General features: G+C 41.8%; 1 protein-coding gene across 2 annotated transcripts in view; it reads right to left on the reverse strand.

Moving 5' to 3' along the window:
• Positions 1 to 1,028: 1,028 nt before the first annotated feature.
• MTX3 (metaxin 3) overlaps positions 1,029 to 13,660 on the reverse strand; it is a 21,039-nt gene continuing 8,407 nt past the window's right edge. For both annotated transcript variants that reach the window (XM_042451461.1, XM_042451462.1), the window contains exons 4-9: positions 13,561 to 13,653; positions 11,007 to 11,189; positions 7,958 to 8,034; positions 6,029 to 6,186; positions 5,650 to 5,738; positions 1,029 to 1,803 (exon numbers count right to left, since the gene is read on the reverse strand). In XM_042451461.1, coding sequence (XP_042307395.1) covers positions 1,693 to 1,803; positions 5,650 to 5,738; positions 6,029 to 6,186; positions 7,958 to 8,034; positions 11,007 to 11,189; positions 13,561 to 13,653 — 711 coding nt within the window. In that variant the 3' untranslated portion in view covers positions 1,029 to 1,692. The remainder of the gene's footprint in view (positions 1,804 to 5,649; positions 5,739 to 6,028; positions 6,187 to 7,957; positions 8,035 to 11,006; positions 11,190 to 13,560; positions 13,654 to 13,660) is intronic.

Raw genomic sequence — 13,660 nt, forward strand, 5'->3', positions numbered from 1 at the left:
TATGGTCAAGCCTATCCTATTCTTGATAACAGCCAGATCTGAATAGAGCTTCTATATGAATATTATTTTTTAAAATGTACTTTTTAAAAACTGCATCAATGTGAAGCACTGGTTGCAAAAACATAGTACAAAATGTCAAATATCTCCTTTTGTTCCTCTTTGTGCCAAGTAAGGCCTCAAACAGGAGTCCCACAAGGGCTGCCATCAGGCCGATCCAGGGGCGGGGTGTGCACATGACACATGTCCCCGCACTGCTCAGAGGCCACACAGACGCTGCACCAGGGCCGCCAAATGTGGCCAACAACCAGCCATGAAAGGAGTGGTTTCTCACCACTCCTTTTTGTGGCCCTTTCCGGATCATGGCACCAGGCACCCTTGGGACTCCAGCATCTGCTCAGGTGAATGCGACGGTCAAGAGCACTTGTTATCAGCTTCGGCTGATTCGCCAGCTGCGCCCATACCTGGCCCAGAGGGACCTAGAAACTGTTGTACATGCTCTGGTAACTTCGAGACTGGATTTCTGCAACGTACTCTACATGGGGCAACCCTTATACCAAACTCGGAAGCTGCAAATGGTGCAAAATATGGCAGCCCGGCTGGTCACAGGTGCGACCAGGACCAGCCATATAACACCAGTTTTAAAAGATCTTCATTGGCTGCCCATTCGCTTCCGAGCTCAATATAAGGTGTTGGTAATCACCTATAAAGCCCTAAATGGCTTGGGCCCAGGATACCTGAAGGACCGCCTCTCCCCGTACATTCCGCCTCGCACCCTCAGAACGCCTGGGCAGCAGCTACTGAAGGTGCCTGGGGCTAGGTTGGCCTCCACCACTCGGAGGACGTTCTCCATAGCTGCCCCAGCCCTTTGGAATGCGCTGCCCACAGAGTTCCGCTCGTCCACTACCCTGGCCCAATTTAGGAAGGACCTTAAAACCTTCCTATTCCAACAGGCATTCCCCGAGTAAATATCCTGTGGGCCTCCCCTCTCTCTTTCGTGGCCAAGAGGTTGGGCTTTGGGGCTACTGTTGGTTTGTTTTTAAAAGTGGTTTTTATTGTAATGGTTTGTATTTTAATATGTTGTTAGCCGCCCTGATCGGAGGAAGGGCGGCATATAAATAAAAATTTTATTTATTATTATTTATTTATCTGGCTGCCACTGTCCCATGGCAATTGGGACAGGAGCAGTCTCTGGCCACTCCTACTGTCCCATCTGTTTCACCCCATTGTTGACAATCTGATTTCCCTAAACTATTTTAACCACATTAAAAATCTATAAAAAGTGGTGATTAAAGAAACTATTCTGACACACAATAACCCGTTCGAGCCATAACATGATTGCAGACAAAAATGAAGCTTAATCTGACAAAAGAGACTGATGTATTTGCATTATTTCCAAGGACAGAATTCTACCTTTTGGTTAAGCAATGTACTAACCCTAAAAGGCAAGCATTATGCAGCACCTGAGGTGACCTTATACCATACAGTACAATCAGTCAACAATTTGTAAGCGGTCAGCTTGGACATTTACAGTTTCCATTATATCCATAGGATGCACTGGTTAAGAGATTGTGCTGGCTCCAATTAATCAATCCACCTTTCTCCCTATGTTCACGTACATACACAATTAGTGCAAAGATCAATTAGAACAAAACATTGTATCAGAACACCCATATAAATATGACATGAAAACTCTCAGGGTGATAAGCGATTTGGGGAACTATTTCCTTCCCCAGCTTTAGACAGTTTGAGAGTTGTCAGCTTACGTGGAGGGTGCTGAGGGCTCTTTCGAAGATTATCATCCATCTGCAAAAACAACAGATGTGCTAATTCAGATATTAAAGAAAGGTATCTATAATAAAATCTTCATGAGCTAGCATTAAATTAGAGTGGGACTTTGGTATCCACAAAGGATCCATTCCAGACCCTCCCCCTCAATCAATACCAAAAAATGCAGGAACTTAAGTCCTGTTCTCCCTAATGGCAGCATGATGTGCACACACCCACTAGTGCAGCCAATAGTGTGAACACACCCACTAGTGCACATGCTGCCACTGGGGACAACAGGGGCTTGCTATCCGTGGATGGTTAAATCCACAGATGGCAGGTCCACAGATAAGGAGGTCCCACTCTATAGTATTTTACAAGGCAATTTATTAAACATACATATGATGCAGTCTCATCAAAATCTAAGGAACCAGATAAGACTAATGTTCAGTGAATCTCTTGTAGCAGCATGATTTAGCATTCCTTGATATTTCAACTGGCAAGTATTTCAGTATCTGAAAATATGAACCACCTCCAAATAAGTCGTATTAACTGTACACAAGTTTAAATGTTAAATCTTAATGTATGAGAGAAGTGTTTCTGGTATTGCTCCTGCACAACTGGCATAATGTACAAATAACTAACCATATGGAAACGGGCTGATAAGAACTTGTTTGTCTCACAGAACTGGCATTCTGCCCTCTCATTACAGTGCAGATGCCACAGCTAAGACCCACACAATTACTCCATACTCCTGCTGCCCCCACCATAAAACAGAATACTACTACAGTTCCACAGAATCCATTCATAAAACAAATCTCTCACACGTCAGGATAACATTTAATAGACTCCTCTTACTTTTGAAAGCAACTTGCACTGGTGATTGTCACTCAGTACTGCTAGGCTGCAGTTTTAGAATTTAAGTAAATTTAACCTGAATGCAGGATTTAAAGTAACACTGACAAAAATTTGCATCCAAATGCATCCGAGGAAGTAGACTGAAGTCTACGAAAGCTCATACTGCCAATTTCTTTCTTTCAGTTAGTCTCAAAGGTGCTCCAAGATCTCTCTACATACTGATTCTACAGACTAACATGACTATAACTTTGAATAGTGACATCACTAGGGGAGTGCGGACTGCACCAGGTGACACCCTAAGGGAGGGGTCACACCACTGTTCCTCAAACACCTACCTTTGGGCAGAAACAGGCTGTGGCATTCATCTGCTACTCTTTAAAATACTTTAAGAGATGGTGAGAGTGGGGTGAACCTCAGTGGGAGGAGAAAAGAGAGGCTCCAGAATTTTTTAAAATTAAAATTTCAAATTTTTAATTTTTTTAAAAAAATAAAATTCTAAAAAAATTCTATTCTTTTTCCAATTTCTTTTAAAACATCACATTTTAACCAAATCCTCATTTTGTATATGTAAATACATATAGGTTGTGTGTATGCTATTATAATTTGAAGGTATAAGTTTAATTTTACTTACAACTGTTAGTATGGCATTTGGTAGTATCTGGGAATTATGAATGATGAGTAAAATGAGAGCAAAAAAGCATTACTCGGGATTCTGTATAGCGTGAAATGTGAGGAGGAGGTCAATGGGGGAGGGGGTGACTGGTAACCAGTACTGTTCAGCATGACATGAACATGATTTATTTAAAGAAAAAGAGAGGGATCAATCCTGATTAGATGGGGTTATTTAATAATATCCTCATAAGAATGTTATGTTTCAAATGCAAATTATATGTATAAAATTCACAGTGTGCCTTTATGCCTGTCTACATAAAAATGAGTATGACTGAATTCAGTGTGACTTGCTCCTAGGTAAATGCATACAGTGCTGCAGCTTTACCTACTTCTGCTGGGAACTGACAGAACAATCAACGTAACATGTGACCAAATTATTTTAAGTTTCTAACATTCTGTCTGATGATTACTGGAAGCCATAATCAAACTGTACATTATGAACTGATGTGACCAATGTCAGCCTCAATGTTTGCATGACTGTTATTGCTGGTAAAAGACTGCCTATTCCAAATCTGGATATGATGCCAAAGTTTGGTGTTAATTGTAATATTCCATCTAAGAAAATACAAGTGATCCAAGTACTGCTGCCTAATTCACTTTTGAAGAAAGTGAATATGTGGATTTTAATAAACTAAGCATTATAACCTTTATAATAACTTTATAATTATTATAACTTCCAACTGTCATCCCCTCCCTCCTTCCAACTGTCATCGTCTGGCCTTAGAGGGAGTGAAAGGACAGGCCATCGGGCCTGAAGAGAAGAGCCCCCCTCCCTCCTCCCCACTGTCATCCTCTGGCCTGAGAGGGAGTGAAAGACAGGCACAAGCCTGGACCGAGAAGAGAGATCCCTCCCCACCCCCTTCCAGCGTCACCGCTGCCTTAGAGGGAGTGAATCAGGCCCAACGCCAATCGGCCTGAAGAGGAAGACCCTCCCCGCCCTTCCTGCCAACTGTCATCTTCTGGCCTGGGAGGGAGTGAAAGGACAGGCCCAACACTATCGGGTCCAGCCTCGATTAAAAAAGAGCCCTCCATCTGCCTTGGTCCAGGCCTCAGAGGGAGAGAAGAATGTTAGACCTGATCCCCTCCCCCCTCTCCATTCCCTTCTCCTTTTGTGTCGTGTCTTTTTAGATTGTAAACCTGAGGGCAGGGAACTGTCTATTATCCCCTCTGTTGTAAGCCGCCCAGATTCCCAGTGATTGGGCGGTATATAAATAAATCCTAATAATAATAATAATAATAATAATAATAATAATAATAATAATAATACTGTGCAACAAGGTCACTTAGCAGTGTATTGCTAAAACAATTTTTAGGGCCAAATTAGATATGACAGTGTCATTTTTATGTTTTTAAATAAGGCAGTAAAACTGATTTGGAAGGGTGCAAATCTAAAAGTGAAAGCTAAACTAGGATGAGTAAATGCAGAAATTATCCCTTCCTTTCATTTTTCTCCTTGCTGTTTCTTTCTTCAAATACTTTTCTCCAAGCAAGAGTAACTTTCAACTAATTTGGATGGGGGGGGGAGATGTTTTGTGAAGATAAGGTAGGGCAGCTAGGATAGATCCTACTCTCCTCATCTATATGTCCACTTTCCTTCTGAGTCCTACACACTTTTTCTAAATGGCTGAATACACAATTGACACAAACACACTCAACTGCTATCACTGGGTCTGTGTACATGGGTGAAAAAACCCATCCTCATCCCGAGACTAGCGCTGCCTGTTTGCACAATGCAGTGACTTCTGACAGAATAGTACAGGCTTTTCCCGTCAACCTGCCTTTGCCCCAGATGAGGTTTTGTGGCATATGAACAGAAGGATCATCCTGAATTGGGCTGAGCCGGGTATTCACACACCAGATGTTATGCCACTCCCGTTCCTCATGCTGAGCAGCGCAGGGAAAGGGGATGACCTATCCCCGGACCCACCACCAATGCATATCTGCAGGTCCCAGTCATATGACTGAAGGATCCTTCCACTCTCTCTACTCGTTGCTCACACAAGTGAGCCCACTATCAGAAGAAACAGTGGTACACTAAGTGGCCTGTGCATGGAGCTCCTGCAAGCATAGAAGCAGCAACAGCAGCTCCAGGGACAGGGGATGGACCAGCCATGTTGATGCAGTATCAGGCCAGCTGGCCTATGCAAACAATGCTGTACTGCCTCATGGGTGTGGCCCAGTGTGTGTGGCTGCCATCATGGCCAAGCCGGGGCCAGTTCCAGAGCATAATGCTCTACACTGGCCCCACACTTTTGCCCAGTGCAGACAAGAGCATCATATCCAGTTTAGTTCTTAGTGAAGAAAAAGATAATTAAAAAAAAAAAACAACTGGAGATGGAATGAAACAAGGAGAACCTTTTCAATCAGGATGGATTCCTTATTTACAAGCTGTGTGAGTTTCTGCAGATTTGCATCAACTGTGTCTTGACCCACTGGAGAGACACCTAATAGCCAAAACACACAAGAAGAGAAACAAAATTAGAAAGAATTACAAATTCTCTTTGCAAGCTTTTATGGATTTTTACAGGAAGGAGAAAGTCAATACTTGCATACTCTAACCAATACAAAATTCAAAGTCCTTTCCCATCTCCATTTAAAAAATCCTCCAAATATTAAAAAAATAAAAGACTTCCAAAATACTCTGGAAAAATAATCCTAATATTGTTTCAGTGCAAATACAGACACATCCTTCTTTTGAAAATGGCACATGCTGAAACATAAATGGGTGGCTTACCTGATAATTGTAGTCTAAAGTAGCAACTGAGAATGTCATCACAGAAGCGACACAAATTGGGAAGCAATTTCAAATGATCTTGTAACTGGACTTTAGGAAATGGTACTTTATAGAGAGGAGCAAGAAAACCAAACACAAAGGCATCCAGAGTTGTAGGCCTTGAGATAACAAATAGTGGACACAGTTACCCCAAATTCCATAAGACACTTTTGAAACAGACAAATATAAAACACCACTATGTTTTGAAGATTCCCACATTAGCATGCAACCTAATTCATGAGGGAACCACATGTATCTCACACAACATGTAGTGTCACTCACTATTTTCATGGTGGTTTACTGAAGTTGGGCTTTGTCATCATGACACTATCTTTATCAAATGGGTTACAGAAATAAATTGTTCATGGCATCCAATGGCACTTTTTTTATGACAGGCAATATGACAGACACAAACTTATCAAACAAGGGATGTAACCAAGGCCCGGTACACACGGGCTAAAAGCGGCGTGGTGCAGCCAATACTAAGGTTTGGAAGCGCGCAGCAACCCTACGCTCCTGAACCTTAGTATGTATGGCATCATGGCGGCCTTCCATCCATACAGGGGCAGCCATGATGCCACCACCGCCATACAGCGACCAGACGTCACTAACAGGAAGTGGCATCATGGCGGCACCCATTCCTGCTTCCAGCATCACAAAAAAGAAGCCGCTCTAGGCAGCTCTTTTTTTGCAGCACAGACATGGGGCTTACAGGAGCGGCACAGAACCTCTCGTCTGTATTGCCCCCAAGTTCACAGCCTGTTTCAAGAGAACTGCCACATTCACACATCGCAATAAATAACCCAACATGCTAATACATGTTACAGAATTGCTCCTATTTGGTTCCTCTTGAAAACAGAAGCTGCTAAATCAGTCACACGTCTTCCAAATGTGGTATGTTTACTGATATTTGTGAACCAGGAACTTTAGCTTATCTCCAGAGCTTACAACATATTACAAGTAATGATTTACAACCAATTACTCCAAGTGTGTAGTAACTGAGCACTAATATTATTACTTTTTAAAAATGTAATGACTAATTGCAATATTTTTGGACAAGGAGTAGTGTTTACTTCCTAACATTAATCTATGGTTCTTTTTGATACATTGTTAAAAAAATCAACAGCTATTAAAAATAACTAAAAAGTAACATACCCCTAAAGGAAAAATATCAACAAGTTACTTTTTAAAGGCAACAGGGAATAAATAACATTGTTTTAAAAATAATAATTTTGCAAGCCTTGTCTGTCCCCTGACAAAGCAGTTAGAAGCCTGGGATTGTTGTTTGCATGTCTGAAGAATGACAAGTCACAGTTGCCCTTTTGCACACAGCCAGGAAATAAATTGTGAACAAAAAGTCCAAAGACTGTTTAACCACTCCCACTTGCAGTGGGAGAAATGAGGCAGTGCACCTAAGCAGACAGTTTGTAAACTATGGATGTTATACCCAGATTTGTTCTAAACTATGTCTGAACCAGCTGACTGTTATGCCCAAAATTAGCAAATATCAAACTGTGATACAGATGGAAACAGCCATTCAGTGTTCAGTTGAGATATTTTATTACTCCCTAGAACAGAGGCCTAAAAAGACACCCAATTCTGCACATTTGCAATAGAAGCCAGCGTTGCATAGCACTGTCTGACTAGTCCCTATGATATTGATATAAAAATAACCTCTCGGATCCTAAAGCAGGTTTGGACTTCAGAAGAATTAGTCACACTACAGTTTGTGGCCATCACAAGTTGAAGAAGGGCTGATACTAAACCTAGCATACAAAAATGGGCCTTCCCAATCTGCAAGAATCAAAACAAAAGAACATTTTATATTACAATAAGCATTTCGGCACTGACACTTCCATGGTATCTATGCTGTAAATATTCTGTACTCACATATTTCCAAAGAAAAATGGAGATGTCCACAATCTGTGTGACAGAAGATTCAGGCACTCTTTGGCATCTCTGTAAATCTAAACAGAATGAAGAACTCAGTGCTTATCTGCAAACCATTATTTATAGATATTAACCTCAATTAATGCAGTACCTCTATGATGGACAGTCAAGCATCCATGACAAACAGCCTGATTAAGCAAGGTCCAAATATATAGTGCTAAATACATGACTTTATTAAACCTTAAAGCAGGGGTGGGCAGCTTGTTCAAGGTGGTTGCATATGACCCCTGTTGGGCTTCAAAGGGCTGTACCTCTCCATTTTAAATTTTTTAAAAAAAAACTCAGCACCACTTGTTTCATGAAGGAAGCATGGGGGCAATTTTATCGTGTACTCCCTCCTGGGTTGTTTTATGCCCAAGAGAGGCCTTCTTAAACCAACAAGTATAACAGAAGTCATTTTCAGTTTACTTCCTGGTTATAAAAATTCTTAGGCCTGAAAAACCAGCTACAAGGAATGGGGGGAAATTTTGAATAAATAAATAATCTTCCCCCAATTTTGGGGTGAAGGGCCTTCAGATGCCACAAAAAAGCCTTAGTAGTCCACCTGGGGCTCACAGGATTCACTTTTCCCACTCTTGTCATACAAGAAAAAGCAAGAGAAGTATAACACACAAAACAAGTAGAAAACACAATAGCACACAAAAGTGTTGTCCTTCTGTATGATAGTTTATTTTCTATTTGTTTTGCACGTTTCCTAAACAATGCTTTTTTGTGGTATGAATTCTTATTCCCACATCCTGCTTAATGACACAAATCACATACTATTATCCGTGATTTGGCCATCTCATGAATTAATCACCACAACTGCTGTCTGTGCGTTTCCCCCGAAAACTGTGGGTTTTGTTTTGTTTTATTCTATTTATTTTGTATTTTAAATCAATAATTACTTTAAGTAGTTTTTGTTTACTGTACCTGCCTACATGACAGAATATAAATATTTTGATAAAAATAAAGAATTATGTGATGTATATCTAGTGTACTTAAAAGCAGAGCTGAAAGTAAACAATGTCACTTGCACATTTCTGGTGGACACCAAGAGCTTAGCAGTGAAAGCAGCATACTTGGAAAAAGATTATCTTAGGAAAAGATTATGGATGGGACAAGCAATCACATGTTCCAACATTCAACAATTCTGATGGAGGCAGCTTCTCAGGGCTACTAATGGCAGCCCCAGAACAGTGATTCTAACTCATGGAAAAAGTGGGTGAGAGCTTGTTTTGAATTGTTTCCATGCCTCCCCATGACTGCATTTATTACCAAATGATACATTTGGTAATGATGCATTTGGTAATCTGTTACCAAATGATACATCACTATTATAAGAGAAACTTTATTGGTGGTATATGATGCAGGAGAAGGTCTACAGTAGAGGAAGCATCACCACCCTTTAGCAAACGGGTGCCAGCATTCGCTCACAAGAGGTGATAGAACAGAGCTTCTAAGCAATCAATTCTACCCAAACTATCCCACAGCTGATGGTCCAGTTCCCCATAGCTGGCTAAGGCTCCTTGGGCTGAGGTGCATGCCAATGGATGATGCCAATGGGAGATGGACTCCCAAGAATTATCAAGTGCAGAAGCAAACAGAAATCCAAGTGTGTAGGCACGATGCATCTGCTATACAGTGCTACCTCGGGTTATGAAATTAATTCGTTCCGCCGCGGCGTTCGTAACCTGATACATTTCGCAACCCGAAAAGGCTTTTCCGAAGCGCGGCTAGCGGCTGGAAAGCCGCTAGCCGCGCTTCGCATTTGAATTTCGCGCCGATATTTTTTTCGTAACCCGAAAAAAATATCGTAACCCGGAACAGTTTTTTCCAATCTAAGTTTTTCGTATCCCGGAAATTTCGTAACGCGATCAATTCGTATCCCGGGGTACCACTGTACTAATAACTATGAGAACAGCAGGTTGGTTTACAGGTAAGTGTATTTCCCCAGACAGTTCCCATCTCAGACTTTCCCCAGCCTTGAACAGTCAAACTAAAGTTAAACTATCTGGCAGGGCTCACTAAAACACATTAACCCTTCCTATAGACAACTGTTTGGCCATGAAGTTGACCAAAAACTCCAGTCCAGCAGTATAGCAATAGAAGTCACTCTAACTACAGGGTTGCAATAGGATTAGCCAAGAGTTACATAGTATGCTGGGCACAAGGATAATGCATGCTTACCTTAAATCATATATGTGGACAAAGAAAATTTAAAAAGAACACTCTTCATCCACAGGCAAGAAAAGAAATGCAGACATAGAAATGCAAATGTACTATAAATAGATTTGGTTTAATACAGCACAACAGTCTACCTTGGTGATACAGTATAAATAAAGGCGGGTTATACACCGCCATTAAAGTACGCGCAGAGCGCGTACTAGGGTTAGGGAGGTGCAGTGCTTCCGCACCTCCCTAACCCTAATACGCGCTCTGCACGTAAAAAATGACGGCGGCCGTTCCAGACGGCTGCCGCCATGAGGATGTCACGGCTGCGCCGCCTCTATACGGGGCAGCGCGGACGTGACGTCCTCGCTCCGCGCCAGGGCGCCTAGTGCGCCCTTAGCGGGACCAGAATGAGTCCATTTCGGACTCCTTCCTGGTTTGCGGCGCCGCTTTGCGTCGCTGGGCGCAGCCTTCAGACGGCTGCACCCAGCGAAGCAAGGAGAAAGGGGCCAAAGCGGCCCTTTCTCTTTCTCCCCACCCCGCAGGGTGTCCTTGGGGCTTGAAGCCTCAAGGACACCCCTTTTCAGGCTGCGGGGAAGCGGCATTTTGTCGCTTCCCGCAGCCTGAAAAGCGGCGGATCGGGCCTCAGCAGCTGCCGTTCTGGCAGCTGAGGCCCTGATACACCGGGGAAGGGGGCGGGTACAGACCGCCCAAAATGGCGTCGTAACCCGCCTTAGTAATCTTCAAAATCAGGGAAACACATAGTACATTTGTATCCATTTTAGCATTAAATCAGTCATAAAATAATTTCCCAGAGGAGTAATCAAATAAAACATACCTGTGCTTCCACTTCAGCAATGCTGAAGAGTGGAGGGCCCCCTTTTGTCAGCAAGATCCTATTAAGCGCTTCCCCGGCCATTTTTCGAGGCAGATACCAACTCAATGGAAATGGAATCCTTGAAGCAAACCATGGTTTTGTCACATTGTAGTAATTATCAGCTTCAACCCAGAAAGTGTGCATCTACACCATGACAATACAGAAAATTAACGTTTGAGAATAAATATGAGGCTTATGTCCTAATTTTGATCTCTTGGTAGATTTTAAATAATCCATGAAGGAAACTCTAGAGTTTAACCGTAGTGTTATTTTATGGCTAGGCTCAAAATTCACTTATTACAGATGGTTACATACAAACAAGAGTTTGAATATATAGCCTAAATTGAGGCTCAATATGATGGAATTGGTTGACCAAAGATACAGTATTCAGAAAAGGTAACAAAAAGATCAAGTATTCCATTACAGTAATCCGTTTTATATTTTATTTTGATTCTTCAGGCACAGAGGTCTCCTACTCTGTCAGCAGTGAAACAAGCTTGAAAAGTACACCTTCAGGCTGAGTTGAAAACCCTACCTTTCTATTACCTGAGGTCCTTTCATGTCACAGCAAACAAAACAGACAGAAAAGTTTGCATGCCATGGACAAATGTAATTCTGAGATTACTGTTGTAGCTGTTCTTCCACATGTCATTTGGTAGACAGTGCCTGTTGTATAAAATATTTGGCTAATGACTTATTGCCAAATTGTATTTTAGTTAAGGGATGAGGGATGGAATTTTGTTGTATATATTATGTTTTGTTTAGGTATTTTATTTATTTGCTTATGCAAATCGTTTATGTATTTTATGTAATTGTTTATGTAATTTTGTTTAATGTTTAATGATGGCTGTATTTTAGTTAAGGGATGAGGGATGGAATTTTAGTTTGTATACGTTATGTACTGTTTAGGTATTTTATTTATCTGCTTGTGTAAATCGTTAATGCATTTTATGTGTTTTTATGTAATTTTGTAAACCACTTTGATCGTTTTGGAAAGTCGGAATCAGTATATTATTATTATTATTATTATTATTATTATTATTGCAACTGACCTATTACTTAAACTTAAGTCTAATCAGCACTGCTGAAATAATGTACAATGGGACCTCAATATCAGCAGAGGATCCATTCCGGACCCCCCCCCCCCCGTGGATACCAAAATCCGCATTGGGGACAAGTCCCGTTGTGCCCAATGGCAGCACGTGCACGTGGCCGCACCACCATTAAGAACAATGACCCTCCTGTTGCCCAACAGCAGTGAGAGCAGCGAGGTGGGCTTTGGGCAGCCAGGGCAGCAGTGACTCAGCCAGCCAGGCTGAAGGAAGGGAGGGAGGAAGGAAGTATGCAGAGGGCCATGGTGCTCAGCTGCCCAAAGAGGCATCTGGATCCACCCAAAAGAACCCCACATCAGGCCCCAGAGGAAGAGGAGGAGGCAAGCTTTGAAGCCAAGCTCAGCCCCCAGCAGCTCTGCAGTGGGTTGGAGCATAAGGCCAGTACCAGGTTCCTGCTTCACTCCCTTGGACCTTCTGGGTCGACGAGTGCAGCCTTCTTCCCCTGCCACCCTCAGCCTGCCATTCAGGTGAAGTCCCATTGTCCCTAATGGTGATGCGGCTACATGCACACGCCACCACTGGGGATAATGGGAGCTGTCCCTCATGGCAGCACAGCCACGTGTACACTCTGCCACTGGGGACAACAGGAGGCTTGTTGTCTGCAGTTGCTTAAATCCACGGATGGCAAGTTTGCAGATACTGAGGTCCCACTGTAATTTGATACCACTTAAATGCCATGGCTCAATGAGATGGAATTATGGGATTTGTAGTTTTGTAATATATGTAGCCTTCTTTGTCAGAGAGCTCTAGTGCCATAATCAACTACATATTCCACAATTCCATAGCATTGAGGCATGGCAGTTAAAGCTTTGTCAAATTGCAATGCATTGCAGATTATATCTTTGTTTTGGTGCTGTTAAGCTTTATATGTGCCATTTTGTACCTCAGAATGGTGGCACATAAATGCTATGCCTCTATTCATCTAGTTGCTTAGCGATACAAACCAGACACTTATTTGTCATCTCATCTGCTGTTTATAAGAAATGAGCCATAGAAGCTTAGGCTACAGAGTTGCTAGAGCTTTTGATTCACTTTAGCAAAATAACTTGGTTTTCAATGTTCTACTTACCTGTCTTAAGGTCAAATGCTGATTTTAAAGAGATCTAATTTGACTGCCATAATTAACACTGGCTTATATTTCTCATAGAAAACACACATGGAGCCAAAATCCTACTGCTAGTTCTGACTAGAATAGAACTGTTTAATCAATTTACAGATATGTAGATTCACCATTCAACAATTTATTGAATCAGTCTACTTTAGCTGGAACTAACCAGCCAAATTCCAGCTATGAAGGTCAATCCAAATCTAAACTCTATTCAGATAGTAAACTAAACATGTCTTTGATTTAGGAAAGATGGGACAATGATGCATAAACTTTGGTCACAGAATAACTATTTTACCAAAGCAGGATGTAGTTTTTCTTCAAGTAGTGCAATATATGCCAGTGTATCAGCTCCTTCTTTTGTAGACAGTTCATAATCAGCATTGTATTTCTGGCAG

This window comes from Sceloporus undulatus, chromosome 2, assembly GCF_019175285.1.
Source record: "Sceloporus undulatus isolate JIND9_A2432 ecotype Alabama chromosome 2, SceUnd_v1.1, whole genome shotgun sequence".
Lineage (NCBI taxonomy): Eukaryota > Metazoa > Chordata > Lepidosauria > Squamata > Phrynosomatidae > Sceloporus > Sceloporus undulatus.